This window comes from Biomphalaria glabrata, chromosome 4, assembly GCF_947242115.1.
Source record: "Biomphalaria glabrata chromosome 4, xgBioGlab47.1, whole genome shotgun sequence".
In the NCBI taxonomy this organism is placed as follows: domain Eukaryota; kingdom Metazoa; phylum Mollusca; class Gastropoda; family Planorbidae; genus Biomphalaria; species Biomphalaria glabrata.
In genome coordinates this window covers 25,845,736-25,866,705 of record NC_074714.1, presented here as the reverse complement: position 1 = coordinate 25,866,705, position 20,970 = coordinate 25,845,736, and the positions used below count along the sequence as shown (strand labels likewise).

The following is a 20,970-nucleotide window of genomic DNA, read 5'->3' as shown; positions in this document are numbered from 1 at the left end:
CCAATCTGTCTTATCTTTCAGAACATTTCCCAATCTGTCTTATCTTTCAGAACATTTCCCAATCTGTCTTATCTTTCAGAACATTTCCCAATCTGTCTTATCTTTCAGAACATTTCCCAATCTGTCTTATCTTTCAGAACATTTCCCAATCTGTCTTATCTTTCAGAACATTTCCCAATCTGTCTTATCTTTCAGAACATTTCCCAATCTGTCTTATCTTTCAGAACATTTCCCAATCTGTCTTATCTTTCAGAACATTTCCCAATCTGTCTTATCTTTCAGAACATTTCCCAATCTGTCTTATCTTTCAGAACATTTCCCAATCTGTCTTATCTTTCAGAACATTTCCCAATCTGTCTTATCTTTCAGAACATTTCCCAATCTGTCTTATCTTTCAGAACATTTCCCAATCTGTCTTATCTTTCAGAACATTTCCCAATCTGTCTTATCTTTCAGAACATTTCCCAATCTGTCTTATCTTTCAGAACATTTCCCAATCTGTCTTATCTTTCAGAACATTTCCCAATCTGTCTTATCTTTCAGAACATTTCCCAATCTGTCTTATCTTTCAGAACATTTCCCAATCTGTCTTATCTTTCAGAACATTTCCCAATCTGTCTTATCTTTCAGAACATTTCCCAATCTGTCTTATCTTTCAGAACATTTCCCAATCTGTCTTATCTTTCAGAACATTTCCCAATCTGTCTTATCTTTCAGAACATTTCCCAATCTGTCTTATCTTTCAGAACATTTCCCAATCTGTCTTATCTTTCAGAACATTTCCCAATCTGTCTTATCTTTCAGAACATTTCCCAATCTGTCTTATCTTTCAGAACATTTCCCAATCTGTCTTATCTTTCAGAACATTTCCCAATCTGTCTTATCTTTCAGAACATTTCCCAATCTGTCTTATCTTTCAGAACATTTCCCAATCTGTCTTATCTTTCAGAACATTTCCCAATCTGTCTTATCTTTCAGAACATTTCCCAATCTGTCTTATCTTTCAGAACATTTCCCAATCTGTCTTATCTTTCAGAACATTTCCCAATCTGTCTTATCTTTCAGAACATTTCCCAATCTGTCTTATCTTTCAGAACATTTCCCAATCTGTCTTATCTTTCAGAACATTTCCCAATCTGTCTTATCTTTCAGAACATTTCCCAATCTGTCTTATCTTTCAGAACATTTCCCAATCTGTCTTATCTTTCAGAACATTTCCCAATCTGTCTTATCTTTCAGAACATTTCCCAATCTGTCTTATCTTTCAGAACATTTCCCAATCTGTCTTATCTTTCAGAACATTTCCCAATCTGTCTTATCTTTCAGAACATTTCCCAATCTGTCTTATCTTTCAGAACATTTCCCAATCTGTCTTATCTTTCAGAACATTTCCCAATCTGTCTTATCTTTCAGAACATTTCCCAATCTGTCTTATCTTTCAGAACATTTCCCAATCTGTCTTATCTTTCAGAACATTTCCCAATCTGTCTTATCTTTCAGAACATTTCCCAATCTGTCTTATCTTTCAGAACATTTCCCAATCTGTCTTATCTTTCAGAACATTTCCCAATCTGTCTTATCTTTCAGAACATTTCCCAATCTGTCTTATCTTTCAGAACATTTCCCAATCTGTCTTATCTTTCAGAACATTTCCCAATCTGTCTTATCTTTCAGAACATTTCCCAATCTGTCTTATCTTTCAGAAGGTGTTGACTATCTGATAACATTTACTATCCACATCCAATGATCTTGACAGATATGACGTGTTTGACGAGCTCTATAAGTTCACTAAATAAAATTACATTGTCAAGAGAGATTTGATGACATTATTGTGACAGTGATTTGATTCAATAAAATTCTTAGAACTTTTGAATATTGAGATTTTCAGACCAAAAGTTCATCGCTGAAATCTTGATTTCAAACCACTTTGATTTGTAAAGTCTGCTTACATTCATCAGGCGAGAAACAGAAGAGAAAACATTAAGAAGAAATGTGGTGGTGATATAATGGAACCCAAAGAAAAACGTAAGACAATGAAAAGAGGAATATCACGGTCAAAATGATCTTGAGGATTGATCTTGAGGATTTTGATGTTAAAGAGCTTTACTATCACTGTCTCTTGTTAGTTGATCTTTGCCGAATTGTCAGAAGTGCTGAGATCTTGTAACCGTGAAGTCGAGGATTCTGTATGATGTATATCTCTAGACCTAAATATTATCTTATTCTATTATTAGGCATTGACACGTGACACGGTAGATTGAGAGTTTTAAATAAATAGAAAACAATGTCCAAGGACGCTACATTGAGTGTTTTTAAGACTAAGACTAAGACTGCTTTATTGATCTTTACGGAAATTTGTTGTGATTACAAGGACTCGTTTCTCATATAAAGACAACACAACAGAAAAATACACATAAATACAACAGACAACATGAAGAGTTCATTCAGCGACTACACACAGGTATCTTGGTGCATTTCATGTTCCCTGATCAATGATTGGCGGTGATAGAGTCTGACCGAGTGAGGTACGAACGAGTTTTTGTACCGCTCCGTTCTTGTTTTGATTGACAGCAGTCGCCCACTTCGCGACGACCTGGCGTAGTTCTGATGGAGCGGGTGGCCGTTGTCTTCCAAGATTAAACAAAAGGACAGTGCCTCCTTTCTACATCGTATGGAGCCATCAGTTTTCTCTTACTATGTAACTAATGAATGTTAGATTTAAGAAAATGGAACATTTTTTTTACCAGCCCAATCCTTCCTCCTCGAGAAAGAAACCTGGTTTAGCATAGTTATGTATAGTTCTATGAGACTTTATAATATTCCAATGATAAGCCTTTAGAGCTAGACTTAGATGACGATGCGCACAATGTTTATGAACAATAATGTATTAAAACTCTTGAATCAATTATGGAAAATTTCCAAAAGATGTGTAGTCCGTTTAAGATAAATATTTTCTCGTTTTGTAAAATCGTTAAAGCCGTTTTATTAGATCAGCCTCCAACCACCCTCAGCCCACCTACTGTCCAGGAAATTCTGACTTGAATGAGGCCAATGGCATGTCAAACTCATTAAGGTGTGTGGGCCACATAAAAACTTACTATGACCTAAAGGGCCCCCAGCCTCAGTTGGAAAACATAGCCTACTAATCTTATGTAAATTAGAAACAATACAATAGAATACAATAAATAATTTTTTCCCCTTTGTTTCAAGATTAAATACACAATTTTAAACATTTGTTGGGGGGGGGGGAAGGGTTTATTTGGGTAAATGTTAGGTTAAAAACCGTGTTTGATACCAAACAAAATAAATAATTAAAATAGTTATTTAACTATTTTGTTTTTATTGATTCTTTTGTTGTCAGGTCAAAGAAATAATTGTGCAATATTTCAGCTTGATCCGACATAGGGTTTCAGATAAGTACACATGTTTTCCCAGACAGACTAAGAAACAGACAGATTGAGATTATGTAAGCTTTGTAAAGACTAAATGACGTGTGTATAGATAAGGACTGGATCTTAAGACCAAATCTAGACCGAACCAAAGAAATATCATTGTGTGAGAAAGGGAACTACTACATTGTGAGAAATGGTTTCTCTACTGGACTGTTCTAAGGAAGAGACAAACATAGTTTATTCTTACACGTTACATCAGGGGGTGGGGGAGACAAACAAGGACTAAAATAGAAAGGGGATTTCCAGGAGACTAATTTTTTTTCGGCCAAAATGGAGTAGGGGGAGGGATGCAAAAAAATAGTGTTCTGGTAAAAAAAAAATCAACCTAGCGAAGCACGGGTATCAACTATTATGTGTTAACGGCAAATTGCGAAATCCGTATTCTAGAAATAACTGTTTCATAATTTACCTAGACATTATAAAGAATGACGATTATATCGTATTCAGACTGAGAATGAAACCTCGCTTGAAAGTATAGTAATAGTATATGTTTCTTGAATGATTTTTGAATTGGAAAGTATTTTGTGATCATTTTAAAAGTTTCAAATTCGTTTTAATTACGAGTGTGTAAACTGAGCCACAACCTTATTGTGGGGTTGTGTCAATTGATGATAACAGATGGCCCATAGACAGGTCTAGAAATAATAGAAGAATATATTTAAAAAATCTCCTACCATCAGTAACCATCTCGTTCTGAAGCCTCCTGCAGTCAGATACCCTCGTCTATGTCAGTGCAAGTCATTGCCTAAGCTGGTCTTTAAAGCGTTTCTGTGGGACATCTCTGTTACGTTTACGACTTTTCAGCTAAAAAAAAAAAAGGCTGCCTTTTGCAAACGTTCTTCCCCCCCCTCCCCCTCCCAAAAGGGATAGTGCTTTCTCTATCGTAACTGTCGGACCATAAGAACTCTCTCATACTGTCCATACCGGCGTTCGGTAGACATTACTATTTGTAGTGCGGTCTTGCCACCGTATGTCCATGATGGAGTGCAAACATGTTTGGTGAAAGCGTTTAAGAAGTCTTAGTTGCTTTCTGTATAGTACCCGTGTGTCAGATCCATATAGAAGGGTTGAGAGAACCACTGCTTGGTAGACCGTAGACACTGACTTTTTTTTGTCCAAAATATGATTTGATAAGTCTTTTTTTAGAATACTAACGCATTGTTTTTAAGTCGTTCTGCTATTTTATTTTGCTAAAAGTCAAAAAGTCCATGTTTTACCCAAGAGATATTGCATTACTTCGTACTAAAGATTTAATGAATATACTAATTGCAATATTAATGTCTGAACGTAACCATTTGAGAAGTTACACTGCAAAAATTTTCTTATAAGCCAATAATAGCCTAATACTTTTAGCCGAAAGATGGAATGTAAACTACACTATATCTTATCTTATGAAATACAGACGTTACATCAAAAAAAGAAAATGATTACGTCCTACGCATATTCTGTAAGGGGACTTAAGAGACTTTCTATTCTAATCGCCATGTACATTAACATTTAGAACGAAACAAAAACACGAAAGCAACTCTTTTCCCGATCGCTCATTTTGGTCATTACAAAAATGTTTCCAAAATAAGTAAAAGTCTTTCCTCGACAAATGATTCAACTAAGCGAGGCTCGGTCACCTGGTATTATAGAAATGAACCAATGAACCCAATAAGCCTATTTTCTTTCAGTTTGTGTGAAATGGGCTACTGATTGACAGGTAACAAGGCGGGGGCGCGGGTTATAGTTAGTACTAATATCATGTATACAGGTCACTGAGTTCAAGTACTAATATCATGTATACAGGTCACTGAGGTCAAGTACTAATATCATGTATACAGGTCACTGAGGTCAAGTACTAATATCATGTATACAGGTCACTGAGGTCAGCACTACAGTATAGGACTATCATAATGAACACATTAAAATCCAAACTACCAAAAAGCTAATAGTCTTTTTTTTTTTTTATTTGAATGTGTTGTTACCTCTCTCCATTGTTGCTATGTTACTAACAGGGTTCTGTTCCAATGATTGGTGTCCATGTTACTAACAGGGTTCTGTTCCAATGATTGGTGTCCATGTTACTAACAGGGTTCTGTTCCAATGATTGGTGTCCATGTTACTAACAGGGTTCTGTTCCAATGATTGGTGTCCATGTTACTAACAGGGTTCTGTTCCAATGATTGGTGTCCATGTTACTAACAGGGTTCTGTTCCAGTGATTGGTGTCCATGTTACTAACAGGGTTCTGTTCCAATGATTGGTGTCCATGTTACTAACAGGGTTCTGTTCCAATGATTGGTGTCCATGTTACTAACAGGGTTCTGTTCCAATGATTGGTGTCCATGTTACTAACAGGGTTCTGTTCCAATGATTGGTGTCCATGTTTAGGGAACTGTCGACCTGTTGACTTTATTGACACCTAGCTAGAACAAGAGCAATCTATATTTTGTTTTAAAAGGAGGGTTGGGGTCATTCCTACTCTTGTTAATTGACTTGTCATTCCTACTCTTGTTAATTGACTTGTCATTCCTACTCTTGTTAATTGACCTTTGACCTGGCCGCCTGGAAAACTTTGACCGTTAGCTCGTGCTCTCTTCTGCTGGATAAAATTCTTGGACGTCGAGTTTCTGGCGTGACCGCAGCTCGTGCCGCTTGCTTTGACTTCGAACAACACTTCTGCGATAAACAGTCTCGTCACGAGCGGCAGACAAAAAGCTCATTTCTGTCCTCTCAACGTCATGGACATTTCTAGCCATCGCTCCATGAGACGCAAACCTGAAAGCGACGTCTTTCGCTAGTCTCTTCTCCCTGTGACATCTAGTCTTACATTCACAGCTTCTGGCCCCTTTCTTGGTGAGTTTAGCCTGTTTGTGAGGGGTTTTACTTGGAACAACTGCTAATTGACACATAGTATTATGCTTTTGACTTTTGTTAACATTGGAAGACACGTGTTCACACGTGCGGCACTTATTTGTCGAATGCGCTGGTGTCCTGGAGAAGTCTTTGACCGGAGCTGCACTAAGAGATTCAGTTGGCAGAGTTCCGCTTTCAAACTGTTTGTAATCCATAGCGTCAAAAAAGTATTCAATGCTTTCGTCTGCAATGGAGACAAACTCAGTTCTTTCTTCAGGCCCAGTATCTCCGTTCAAAGTAAAATCGCGATCAGCAAAACACGTTCTATCCACTTCCGGGTCGGGTACATCGCACTGACAACTTGTATCTACTTCCGGGTTGGGTACATCGCACTGACAACTTGTATCCACCCTGGCGCTAAGGTCGTGTGTGTTAACGCCTTGGTCGGTCACAACGAGTTTCAGTGGGGCGCTGTGGAAATCGTTGCCCGATTTCGGATGATGTAGATACATCGGACATGAGCTACAGCAACCCTGGGTTTTCCATTGAGACTCCGGAAATGAATTCTGGTTTGGAACATCGGATAATAATTGTCGGTTTTTATAAATGTCTTCACTATGAATCACATTTTCTAAAAGAGATGGCATGGGATAGCTGGAACCGACTTGATAACATTTGGATTGATTCAAATGTGATGATTTCCTCCTGGATGAACATTTGATGGAATTCGGTGACGTCAGCACGTAATGAACAGTCGGACTTACAATACGCTTGTTATTTTTATCCCGGCTCAGTAAAAGCATAATAGCGGGACTCCTTTTGCGCTTTGATTCGCAAGGGCTTGGCACATTACCAGAAGGTCTTTTTGGTGGTACATTACCAGAAGGTCTTTTTGGTAAAATATCAGTTTGATTGGGTGAACAGTTATGTATGCTATGGCTACATTTTAAGCCCGTCGTCATTTTTGGAGAAGCAATAACAGAGCTTTTCTTGGGCGATCTGGTGAGGACAAGTAATGTATGCTCAATAGAGGTGTTGGGGATAGGGTTGCCTTTTACAGTTCCAAGACGAGCCTTATAAACTGAAGACTTCGGACTCATTGGATCCTTGGAGTTGCAGAATGGACTGTTTTGTTTAATAGGAACTGAGTAGAGAATCTTCTTTATTAGCAGTGAATCTGATTCCCGGTCACTTCTGTTTATTATAGCTAACTTGCTGCGTTTCAGTTTTGATTTGCAGGGATCTAAAAGTCTGCAAGGGGAGTTACTTTGTGCAGCTTGTGTTTCGCTTTGGAGGTGTCCACTTAGATTCATGGCATTGCAGGTTTGATCTTCACAGCAGCCATAGAATAAGTTACATCTGCTGTTGTCGTAAATGTTCTCTAAACTATTGTTGTACGACTTCTCACCGTCATGAGGCTGCACTGGATATTGACAAAGATCACATGCACTTTGGCGTGGAGTGCAATGGAACTTGTCCTCATTTTCTGAATTGATCAGAACAGCAGGTGGGTTAATACGTGTTCTTTGGTGTGCAGTGCAAGAGAAATCGCCGTCATTTTCTGAATTGATCAGAACAGCAAGTGGGTTAATACGTGTTCTTTGGTGTGCAGTGCAAGAGAAATCGCCGTCATTTTCTGAATTGATCAGAACAACAGCTGGGTTATGTGGTCTTTGGCGTAGAGCACATTTGGAATGGCCATCATTTTCTGTATCAAATAGAACAGCGGATGATTTGCTTTGATTTGTGCACTTCTTGTCAATGGAAGGTTCAGTTTGGTGCGAAGACCTTGCTTTACAGTTTTGTTCACTAGTCACTTGACTTACCAAACTTCGATGGCGTGTTTTAGTGTAAGGCTGATAATTGTGTTTCTCGAGCACTAGGCAGGTATCCAACGAATTTTCAAAACCTCTTACATTGGGATTAGTAATTTTGTTGCCGATACAGTCAAATCTTTCCGGTGGTGTCATTTCTCTTTTTGACGGGGTTCCGGAAGATCCTTGACAGCGGGAAGGGTAATTATTATTTTCACCATAACATACTTCATACGTGTCAATGTTTTGACGTCTATTTGAACTTGTATCTTGACAGCGCAGCCATGTTTTTTTAGATTCCCCGCCCCTTTTGTGTTTCGGGTGTGCATAATATCTGGGTCTATTTGAAAACTGATCGCCTGAGACTCTTTTCTCTGGAGACAGCAGATTAACTGGTGACCTTTGACCGATTTGACTTTCGTTATAATTATGAAGGTTTGGATGTTGTCTATGGTACATTCCTTTAGGAGGTTTGTTGTCATCTGTCCTAAACTCGTTTTCACGAGATTTTTTCAAATTCTTTCTGGCTGGAGCTCTATGTCGGCCATCTGGTCTAGTAACGTCTTGTAGACCTTCATGCTTGTTTTCCACATTGTCCTTTAACTCGTGTTCAGATACATCTCTGTGGCTGATGACTGTTGGGGAATGCTCTTCATTTTCAACATAAAACTGGATGCATGCTTCATTCTCTCGTGGACTGTACTGCCTTTTAGTTGTGATATTTTCTTCTGTATCATATTCCTCCCTGAATCTGACAAAGTTACGATTCTTAACAGATGTATCAAAAGGTAACGCCTGCTCACAAGACTGCTGATGTAAAGACGCAATCGCGCATTTCATATTTAAATACTGACCAGAACTTTGATCGGGACTGGGAGATACAACGTGTGCAGGATGGACCTGGACTACTTTAGACACTTGAGACTGAATGTGTTTCCCCTTGTTTCTTTCCGCAGGCATAATGACGTGAATCTTTCCTTTAGCTCCAGTCAAACCCGTCTGAGTCGAACTTTCAAGTTCCTTTTTTGGGTTGGCATTACTTAACAATTGAGGTCTAGTCTCGGGATTCTGCTTATAGTAGTTTTTCATTGTTTGATATTTCTGCGAGTTGAAACTCAAATCATTTTGTTTAGCCGTAGACTCAAAGATTTCATCTTCCAAAACAGTATCGTCCGAGTGGAATGACAAGCTGTCGCAGGTGACCATGTCTTCAGAAGACTCAGCTGTGATGCTGATCAGGTCATCAGGCTTCAAGGTTGCCAAGCTGTCCTCGAGAACAGGTCGTCTGATGAAGCGGTAAGGAGAAAACGGCGCACTGGGCGACTTAAGACCACTGGTGTAGAGAAATGAGGCGAACGGCCAGCCGCCAACATTGTAAGCCAGAGGTGCATTGTGCAGACTTACCTCGACAGGCATACAAAAAGGGTGGAGAGGAAAATAGCCAGGTTCAGGAAGCTGAGACACAGACGATGCCAATATATGAGGATGTTCCCGAGAGTAGAGTTGATCCTCTTGAGTCCTGACTCCCCCCAAGTAATTATCAAATGGAGGAACTGCACGTCTATATTTCCTGATCTCACTTCGGCCTTCTCGTGATTCCGACGAGTTCAAAACTTTGAGCTTACATCGGGGCGAGTAAGTGCTAGACCTGGTCAGATTGGACTTCAGCTGTGTCGAGCAAAGTGGTCGGCATAGATGAGGACTAGTTGGACTTGAATCCCTGGCTTCACTGGAAGCGGGTCTGATGCCAGGTGCTGACTGCGCACTCTGGACCTGGATCTTATCTTTGATCTTAATGTAGTCACTGACGATGGTCGGAAAACTAAATGACCTATGTAACTTTGAGGTTAAATTTGGTACACTCTTCACTTTGAGAGGATTGCCCACTGCTTCTAGAGCAGATTGTTCGTCTGTCTGCTTCGTGGCCAAACTCTGTTGACAAGTTTTGGACGTATCGCTTGGAGAATAGCGACGCCTTAAAGAAGCAAAAAAAGCTCTCCAGTTTTTGAAGAATGTCTTCCTTGGTGTCTTTGCTTGGGTTGTTTCCTGATATACATTGTCCGGTAATTGGTCTAGCTGACCAGAGGTCACATCCACGTTACAGGCTGGCGTTTTTTCCTCAACTTTGTCCGTCACTATTTAAAAAAAACAAGAAAGACCTTTTTATTATTATTAAATCACACATAAATAGAAACGCTATTATTATTATTATTATTGTAATAAATCAAAAAAAAGGTGCAAAATATCACCACGTGTTGCAGACTTACGAGTGCATCGAACCAAGAGTTGTGTGCTTTTAAATACAAAATGATGTATGAACTATTTGATTTTTGTTTGACTTATTTCAGATGTTTCTTTAGATTTGAACATTTTTATATCCTTCTACATGACGGCGGAGGATGGCAGTGGACAGGATTCGAACCCTGGACAATTCAGATAGCATACCACAAATATTTTCATTTGAGAAATTCCATTAGCAATTATTTAGTTCACCGTAAAAGAAACCATTAAGCACTGGCGAATCAAGGGGGGGGGACGGTAGGGGCGAGCGCCCCCCATCACTCGTCTCCCCCCCCCCTTCCCCAGAAGGGGCGGACGAATTTCAGTAAAGAAATCACACAATTTGTATTTATACGAATTTATTAGTTATATTAATAATGTATACTAATTATTTATATTTAAACCAATATTTAGATTATTTCGCCCCACCCCTCTTTATGTTGGCCGATTTGGTGGGGTGGGGAAGTGACAATGGCATTAATCCGCCCCCCCCCCTATAAACTTTCGAGTGGGGGGCGGTCCAATTTATTTGTATAAATCACAGCTTGTTAACAGATTCAATTAAATATCTATATGAATTAAAAGTTGTTATTGATATTTTAATCGATCTTTATATTATGTTGTTCCCCTGTCAGCCGATTGGGTTGAGTGGGGGGGGGGGGGCGAATACATCTATTGCCCTTTGAGTGGGGGGGGGGCGGTCCTACTTTTATTTAGAAATCATAGTTTGTGATCAAAATTAGCTGAATTACTAAATCATTTTAAAATTATGTCGCTACACGTATCTTACCCGATTCGGTGAGGTTGTGGTGGGGGGGGGAGGGCGATTGCTTCTACTGCTCTCCCCACTCCACCCCTTTGAGTGGTGGGCGGTCCTATTTTTATGGAGAAATCATAATTTGTGAACAAAATATCTATTTAAGATAAGCTACATATTGATATTTGAACCCATTTGTATATTATGTCACACACACACTCTAATCTCAAATTATATAATAAGTAAAGTTAAAATTAAAAATCAATCTATCACAACTATAATCTGTATATGCTATCAATGAAAGTCTTCTATCGAGTCGTCCCACCCCTATACCTTCAAGTCTAATGCAATCATTAGCAGAAATTATAAAAAGGAGCGAGGATTAACTGTTTTCACTCTACTGGCCTCTCTCCTCTCCAGACGAAAACACGTTTTAAAACAGAATAATCAAATAAGGCGACAGGGTTTATATAATTGCACATGATTTGCATAATTATTTTAAGAAAGACTTTATTTTGGTTGTATTTGCAATGTAGTAAGAGCCTGTAAATTCATATTAGAATATTTTTTTAAGTTAAACATTTTTCAAAAGGTCCTTTTTTTAATAGGATGAAGAATGAGCTGTAGACTTAAATATGGCGCTGAAGTTTTCTGTGACGACTAATCTTGATTCTAAAGTTTCCCTTTCAGACCTTGCAATCTATAGTGCAGATGAAGTAAAGGTCATGTGTTTCTGTGGCCCACGGTTTACTAGGGCGTCATGTGGTCAGCACAACGACCAGTCGCCTCTACTTTTCCCCAAATAATGTTAGGTACTCAAAAAAGCTGGGTGGACTCAGAGGCGCACAAGCGTCCCAAAATTAAAAATCCCGGGACCCCCGGTTCGGAAGCTAAGCGCTTTACCTCCATGCCTACAGCCTTGATTCTACATGGTTACAAATGTTTTCACCATCTTGACATTTCGCTTCCCGTCAATCTTTTTTTCCCCCCATTAGCAATCATTTATTGCGTCTCTTAAGCAACTTATGACGTACACAAGTCGAGACTTCAATAACTTACGTTTCTGTGTGTCAACAGCGCTAGTCTCCCTTTGTGGTGTGGTCACAGCTGTCTGGTCTTTCCCTGCTCCTCGTAATCCTTGCGAGTGCTGATAACAGAGAGAATAGTAGAGATCTACTTAGCACTAAGAAACATAGAGAATAGTAGAGATCTACTTAGCACTAAGAAACATGGAGAATAGTAGAGATCTACTTAGCACTAAGAAACAGAGAGAGTAGTAGAGATCTACTTAGCACTAAGAAACATAGAGAATAGTAGAGATCTACTTAGCACTAAGAAACAGAGAATAGTAGAGATCTACTTAACACTAAGAATCATAGAGAATAGTAGAGATCTACTTAGCACTAAGAAACATAGAGAATAGTAGAGATCTACTTGGCGCTAAGAAACATAGAGAATAGTAGAGATCTACTTAGCACTAAGAAACATAGAGAATAGTAGAGATCTACTTAGCACTAAGAAACATAGAGAGTAGTAGAGATCTACTTAGCACTAAGAAACATAGAGAGTAGTAGAGATCTACTTAGCACTAAGAAACAGAGAGAGTAGTAGAGATCTACTTAGCACTAAGAAACAGAGAGAGTAGTAGAGATCTACTTAGCACTAAAAAACAGAGAGAGTAGTAGAGATCTACTTAGCACTAAGAAACAGAGAGAGTAGTAGAGATCTACTTTGCACTAAGAAACATGGAGAGTAGTAGAGATCTACTTAGCACTAAGAAACATAGAGAGTAGTAGAGATCTACTTTGCACTAAGAAACATGGAGAGTAGTAGAGATCTACTTAGCACTAAGAAACATAGAGAGTAGTAGAGATCTACTTTGCACTAAGAAACATGGAGAGTAGTAGAGATCTACTTAGCACTAAGAAACATAGAGAGTAGTAGAGATCTACTTAGCACTAAGAAACATAGAGAGTAGTAGAGATCTACTTAGCACTAAGAAACATGGAGAGTAGTAGAGATCTACTTAGCACGTTTGCCGTCATCTATCCCATTATCTGAACTTCCTGATTCCTTCAATAGATTCTTCATTGGGAAGATTGAGCAGATTAGAAATGACATGCCATCCCTCTCATCACAGCTTGACCACTCTCCAATTTTTCAAAATACTCCTTTTTGCGAGTTTCAGCGTGTATCTGAAGATTATGTTAAAAGTACTATTTTGAAGATGCCAAATAAGTCATGTGACCTTGATCCCATTCCAACCTCCTTGCTCCTTGAATGTTTAGATGAGCTTGTACCTACAATTACCAACATTGTGAACTCTTCACTGACTTCAGGCATTGTACCACAGCAATTTAAGCATGCACTTGTCAGGCCCTTATTAAAGAAATCCAGTCTTGACCCGGAATGTCTAAAAAACTATCGCCCGGTTTCAAATCTTCCCTTCCTGTCAAAGCTTCTGGAGCGCATCGTGTTAGTGCAAATTCTTTCTCATCTTGAACAGTACTGTCTCTTGGAAGAATTTCAATCTGCATATAGGAAGTGCCGTAGCACAGAGACAGCAGTGGTCAGGGTACTAAACGACTTACTTCACAATTCCGACAAAGGCCACATATCAATTCTTTCTGTGCTGGACTTGTCCGCAGCCTTTGATACGCTAGACCATGAAATTATGATGGCCAGATTCTCTGCAACTTTTGGTTTAGCAGGAGTCGTCCTAAAATGGCTTGGATCCTACCTGACGGAACGCACCCAAAGTGTCGTTGTTAGCGGGACGAAATCAACAAGCTTACTTTTGAAGTACGGAGTACCCCAAGGATCAGTTCTAGGCCCAGTACTGTTCACTATGTACACATATCCACTCAGCGGTGTCATACGGCCAACCGGCATCTTATACCATTTCTTTGCCGATGACTCACAGTTATACGATTCATCAGTACCCTCAGAGGTGTCCCATCTGGCAGAGAATATCAGTGGTACCGTTGCAAGGGTGAGCGATTGGATGGTTGAAAATAAACTCAAGATGAACGAAGACAAGACAGAAATAATTAAGATTGGCACTAGGAACAATGTCTCAAAAGTTGAAAGCACAGATTCTCTCTTTATCACGAACTGCCATGTTCCTTTTGTCCATGTAGTGCGGAATCTTGGAGTTTTCTTCGACTCAACACTATCTTTCGACCCACACATAAATCAGCTCTGCAAAGGTCTTTATCTGCAGCTGCGCAGATTAGGCCAGATCCGACCATATTTAACAACGGAGTCAACAAAAACGCTAGCTGTGGCATTCATACTCTCCCGCCTTGACTACTGCAACGCCGTGCTAGCAGGTATACCTGATGACAAAATAGCCAAGCTGCAACGTATACAGAACAACGCCGCTCGAATAGTCCTTAAAAAAACTAGACAAGATTCTGCTACTACGCTCTTGCGCACGCTCCATTGGCTTCCCGTGAAAGCGAGAATCGATTACAAGGTCGCCACACTTTGTCATCAGTGTATATATAACAATGAGATGCCCTTGTACCTTAGCGAACTGATTACTCCATATGTCCCCCAGAGAACCCTGCGCTCAATGGACTCAACGCTTTTAGTAGTGCAACGTTTCTCCCTCAAAAGCTACGGTCTGCGTGCTTTTTCAGTTCACGGACCAAAGGTTTGGAACTCACTCCCCATTGATCTCAGACAGACAACATGCTATACCACTTTTAAGAAGAACATTAAGACCTACTTGTTTAAAACTTTTTTAGATTAACTGTTATTTCGGCAGTTGTGTTTATGTTTGTAATGTTGTTACAGCGCCTTGAGCCTACATTTTGTTTGTTAACAGCGCTTTATAAATAAAATTATTATTATTAGTAGAGATCTACTTAGCACTAAGAAACATAGAGAGTAGTAGAGATCTACTTAGCACTAAGAAACATAGAGAGTAGTAGAGATCTACTTAGCACTAAGAAACATAGAGAGTAGTAGAGATCTACTTAGCACTAAGAAACAGAGAGAGTAGTAGAGATCTACTTAGCACTAAGAAACAGAGAGAGTAGTAGAGATCTACTTAGCACTAAGAAACATAGAGAGTAGTAGAGATCTACTTAGCACTAAGAAACATAGAGAATAGTAGAGATCTACTTAGCACTAAGAAACAGAGAGAGTAGTAGAGATCTACTTAGCAATAAGAACTACGTTTCTTCACAAAAATAAAGCGAACACTTTCTGTAATACATTTTCACCCGCAATTTTACCGACAGTTCTTTAAATCTTAGTATCAGCGTGTAGAATAGTGTGCTTGTAACATAGAAATGCCTTATGACCTTTTTATATGAAATATGGCATGCTTTTAGACAGACGTCGCCTATTGTTATTAATGAGTGGATTTCTTCTTAAAGCTTTCCAAAAAGCTGTAAGGACCTTTACAAAACTTTGCCCCAGGAACTCTACTTACTTAAATCCGACTTTGCGTACACGACTCTTTTAATATTAACGGAGATAGGGTTGTAGTTGTTGATAGTTTTTAATTCATAGACAAACTATCTTTGTAGCCTTATCTTTGTAGCCTTATTTAATTTGAAAAAAAAAGTTGTTCGTTCTAGAATACGAGGATAAAAATAAATATTAGTGTGAGCAGGTCAGGAGGCGCGAGAGAGAACATTCTCTGCTCAATATAGATTTTATAACAGTAGGCAGATGTTAGCGCTACTGGGTGGGCTCAATCTGTGCACCTCGGTCTGTGACCAAGGGGCTAGAATCGCCTAAGTAACCAAACAACTAGACTATACTAACCTAAACTAAATGAAAGCACCAACGAAACTTTACTTGAAATTAAATACTAAAAATGAACTTTATTTAAATCAGTGAAAAATAAATTAATAATTAAATATAATATGTACACTAACAACTACTACTGAACCCAACAACTAACTAAAATCTTCTAGATCTATGTTACTACAAACACTAACAAACTAACCCAACCAACTATCTAAGTTACTCCAACTATCTAACTAAATCACTACAACTACTACACTAGACCTAGATCTACACTAACACCCTACAGTAAACTAGTCTAGAAATAGATCTACAATACTCCACAAATAATGCACTTTATGACTTTACTACAATCTACAACTGAAACTAGATCTATAAATATGAACAGCAATAAAGCAGGCATACAGCTTAACTGCGGCAGGCATGCAGCTTAACTGCGGCAGCAATAAAGCAACAGCAATAAAGCAGCTATTTGCGGCAGCAATAAAGCAACAGCAATAAAGCAGCAGTAATAATAGCCTGCAATACATAAATGATAAATGCGAAAAGGCCGTCCCAGGTACAGAATAATACAATAATTACACGACAGACCACAATGATCTTCAGCTGTCATACAGACAGAGATACTGTACTGACCACTGGTCAAATGTACACTCAACTGTTTTAAGACAGCATGTACATTACTTTTTATACTATCCCGCACTAACCTATATAAAAATATGCGGAAGTACAATTATAAAATCTGACACTAACCTATAAAAATAAAATATATAAAAATAGCTCTAACCTATACAACAAAAATACATATAAAAATAGCTCTGGGAGCGCAAGCTCACACTAGTAAACAAATCCATTTTATAAATTATATTCCTAAGTCGTAGCCTAAACAGAATCTCAACCTTATGTTGTAGTTTTTTTAAACAGCCAGGTAGATGAGTGTTATTTTAGAGTCAGTTTTAAGAAATTGTATTTCCAATAGTCACTTTAGCTCCTAAGTGCTTACGAAGCATTGTTTTGACGGGGAGGGGGGGAATTTAAAAAAATATTTGAAAAGGGAACTGGAGTTTGGCTAAAGGAGGGTGGGCGCAGTGGCGCTAGAAACACAAAGGCATCAGAACAACAGAGGTATTAGAACAACATAGGTATAAGAACAACAGAGGCATTAGAACAACAGAGGTATTAGAACAACAGAGGCATTAGAACAACAGAGGTATTAGAACAACAGAGGTATTAGAACAACAGAGGTATTAGAACAACAGAGGCATTAGAACAACAGAGGTATTAGAACAACAGAGGTATTAGAACAACAGAGGTATAAGAACAACAGAGGTATTAGAACAATACAGGCATTAGAACAACAAAGGCATTAGAACAACAGAGGTATTAGAACAACACAGGCATTAGAACAACAGAGGTATTAGAACAACAGAGGTATTAGAACAACAGAGGCATTAGAACAACAGAGGCATTAGAACAACAGAGGTATTAGAACAACAGAAGCATTAGAAAAACAGAGGTATTAGAACAACAGAGGTATTAGAACAACAGAGGTATTAGAACAACAGAGGTATTAGAACAACAGAGGTATTAGAACAACAGAGGTATTAGAACAACAGAGGCATTAGAACAACAGAGGTATTAGAACAACACAGACATTAGAACAAAAGAGGTATTAGAACAACACAGGCATTAGAACAACAGAGGCATTAGAACAACAGAGGTATTAGAACAACAGAGGCATATGAAAACAAAGGTGTTGTAAAAACAACAGAGGTATTAGAACAACAGAGGCATTAGAACAACAGAGGTATTAGAACAACACAGGCTTAAGAACAACAGAGGCATTAGAACAACAGAGGCATTAGAACAACAGAGGTTTTAGAACAACAGAGTTATTAGAACAACACAGGCATTAGAAAACAAAGGTGTTGTAAAAACAACAGAGGTATTAGAACAACAGAGGCATTAGAACAACAGAGGTATTAAAACAACAGAGGTATTAGAACAACAGAGGCATTAGAACAACAGAGGTATTAGAACAATAGAGGCATTAGAACAACAGATGTATTAGAACAACAGAGGTATTAGAACAACAGAGGCATTAGAACAACAGAGGTATTAAAACAACAGAGGTATTAGAACAACAGAGGCATTAGAACAACAGAGGTATTAGAACAACAGAGACATTAGAACAACAGATGTATTAGAACAACAGAGGTATTAGAACAACAGAGGCATTAGAACAACAGAGGTATTAGAACAACACAGGCATTAGAACAACAGAGGCATTAGAACAACAGAGTTATTAGAACAACACAGGCATTAGAACAACAGAGGCATTAGAACAACAGAGGCATTAGAACAACAGAGGCATTAGATCAACAGAGGCATTAGAACAACAGAGGTATTAGAACAACAGAGGTATTAGAACAACAGAGGTATTAGAACAACAGAGGCATTAGAACAACAGAGGTATTAGAACAACAGAGGTATTAGAACAACAGAGGCATTAGAACAACAGAGGTATTAGAACAACAGAGGCATTAGAACAAAAGAGGTATTAGAACAACACAGGCATTAGAACAACAGAGGCATTAGAACAACAGAGGTATTAGAACAACAGAGGCATTAGAAAACAAAGGTGTTGTAAAAACAACAGAGGTATTAGAACAACACAGGCATTAGAACAACAGAGGTATTAGAACAACACAGGCATAAGAACAACAGAGGCATTAGAACAACAGAGGCATTAGAACAACACAGGCATTAGAAAACAAAGGTGTTGTAAGAACAACAGAGGTATTAGAACAACAGAGGTATTTGAACAACATAGGTGTTAGAACAACAGAGGCATTAGAACAACAGAGGTGTTAGAACAACAGAGGTATTTGAACAACAGAGTTATTAGGATAACAGAGGTAGTAGAACAACAGAGGTGTTAGAAGCATAGAGTTGCTAGAACCAGAGGTCCCATAACTACAAAGTGGATAGAACCACTTAACAAGCATTGTTCAGTTTACTTACTACTTTAATTTTTTTTCTCGAGTTGTGTTTAGCTTTCACCCCAGGATCGTTCTGCGATCTGTAATGGACTTCAACTTCCGGTGCGACATTGTTTTCACTTGTCCTTTTGACAAGATCCTCGTGAGCAGAGCTGGGCACCGGCCTCGAGATAAGCTGTGCACTGGCTGCTTCGTTAGCCAGCTCTTTAAGTTGAGCTTTTACCTGGCTCTCCTGGAGGTCTTCCAGTCTGGGCGCATGATCTTGCATTGTTTGGGAAGAATTCTCAGGCAATTTAGCTTCTGGGTTAGGAGTTTTAAAAAAGAGGTTTGAAGAGTAATTTGCTGCTTGCGAAAGTTGGACTGGACTGTTTTTTTTCAAAAGATGCACTATTTCCTTAAAACCATTTTCCTCCTCGTCCTTGACGAATGAAGTTTGGGTACTGAGCTTCTCTCTGCTCTTCCCTCGCTTGTTACCAACAGAGTTGAACTCATGCTTATGAATCTTTTTCTTGTGCGTAGATGGAGAGTTTTGGAAACATTTCTTGCTGCCTTCCAAAAATAGAGGTACGTCATTATTTCTTGTATAGATTTTTGAGTCCTCTCTCTGCAAAAACCTTTTGTAGTACATGTTCTTAAATCTCTTCTTGAGGAGAAAAACCCATAAGCTCACTGTGCAGACTGGTAGGGTTATTGTGATTACTAATATGCTGATATAGAGAATGGTGTGGTCATTTGCCTTTTCAGGGGACTCACTGATAGCTACTGCTACACCGCCTTGAAGGCGCTGAACAATTTCACACTTTGATCCACTATAACCGTCGTTACAACGCAGGCAGTACCCGGTGAACGGGTCGCAGCGTCCATTCTCGCAGTTCGGAGGACACATTTGTGAGCAGTTGGCTCCGTAGTAACCATGTCTGCACTTTTCTGAGCACAATGGGCCTTGAAAGCCCACCTGGCAATGGTAGCACTCCCCGCTTTGAGGCCTGCACGAGGCGTTGAAGCAAAACGAGGAGCAGGCTGACAAGCAATTAACACCGTAATAGCCGTCTTTACACTCGTGGATGCACCCAGGAGGCATGAAGCCAGCTGGGCACTGAAAGTCGTCACTAGTTGAAAAGGAGATTACAATCAAGCAAATCCATTGTACGACGACTAATGCATACATCGAGTGAATCTAGTCTAGATGTTTTAATTTCATCTCATTTCAAGTTCATCCTGTCGCAAAACATCATTGTTTCCTACTTTCACCTATATGTGCACTATTCAATCTGCAGAGACGAACAAAGCAAACCATTCGGGGAAACTGAAGGCTCATAAAAGAAACTCAAAGCCATCAATCCCATCTTCTGTCTTGTCTAAGGAATGTAGCCATTTTCACTTCATGGCGGTAGGTTTGTCAATTATTCACAACGACGTCTTTCGTTAGAGAGTATACATCTCAAATTGACTGCGTTATTGAAAGCTTTATTTTTAGATAGACTTCTTTCTGCTGTTCCTGTAAGATGGCAATGTAAAGAAACAATGAAAAGGGAAAAAGGGGGAGGGAGAAGTAACAACTGTTTTTCTGAGTTATAATAAAAAAATCATAGTGCATAATATTTAGCTATCTAAATAACAAGTGAACGAAAAGGTGAGGTAAGTTGAGGTTAAGTTTTTGTTCCATAATATTGGCCTACAGCGTCGTATGTTATCATGTTCCCAGGCCTACTGCCTGCCGGTGGACAGTTTCAACATTGACTGTAGATTGCTAAGTGTAACTTATAGATTAAAACTGTACTTATACGTACTAATACAATGAATGATACACTTATCTGACATGTTATTTATTTGCAAAAATTAAAAACTGGATTCAGTATCTGCTTCAATATTAACTCTTCCAAGTAAATATTATTATTTTAAAAAATTATAAATGTTTTACAGTTTGGACCATATTCGTGGAATTACGAAACAAGTGTTTCTTTTACTACTGACGACCCCCAGACAAAAAAAAAGTACATTCGCGCCAGTCTTTGACAGCAAATAGGTCTTGGGGAAGTGATGCAAACTCCATAACGGTTC

General features: G+C 38.9%; 1 protein-coding gene and 1 long non-coding RNA gene across 2 annotated transcripts; one reads left to right on the top strand and one right to left on the bottom strand.

The window, feature by feature from the left end:
- The first annotated feature begins 3,245 nt into the window (after window positions 1-3,245).
- LOC129925846 (uncharacterized) lies at window positions 3,246-6,158 on the top strand. The gene is made up of 2 exons (XR_008777571.1): window positions 3,246-5,208; window positions 5,244-6,158. It is a non-coding gene; the product is annotated as an uncharacterized LOC129925846 (long non-coding RNA).
- On the bottom strand, window positions 5,409-20,421 carry LOC106052631 (uncharacterized). Its single transcript, XM_056026876.1, has 3 exons — window positions 18,932-20,421; window positions 12,203-12,290; window positions 5,409-10,241 (listed from the first exon to the last, which is right to left on the bottom strand). Exons 1-3 carry the CDS (start codon window positions 20,075-20,077, stop codon window positions 6,019-6,021), a joined length of 5,457 nt encoding a protein of 1,818 aa, XP_055882851.1. The 5' UTR covers window positions 20,078-20,421; the 3' UTR covers window positions 5,409-6,018.
- Between the last annotated feature and the right edge of the window lie 549 nt (window positions 20,422-20,970).

What these genes read in the sequence shown, in the direction of transcription:
- LOC106052631 (XM_056026876.1), bottom strand. Translation starts at nt 20,077, where the DNA reads ATGTATGCATTAGTCGTCGTACAATGGATTTGCTTGATTGTAATCTCC. An exon ending in CGAGAAAAAAAATTAAAGTA is followed by an intron (nt 12,291 to 18,931) that starts GTAAGTAAACTG and finishes CTCTGTTATCAG; the next exon opens with CACTCGCAAGGATTACGAGG. An exon ending in CGCTGTTGACACACAGAAAC is followed by an intron (nt 10,242 to 12,202) that starts GTAAGTTATTGA and finishes TTTTTTAAATAG; the next exon opens with TGACGGACAAAGTTGAGGAA.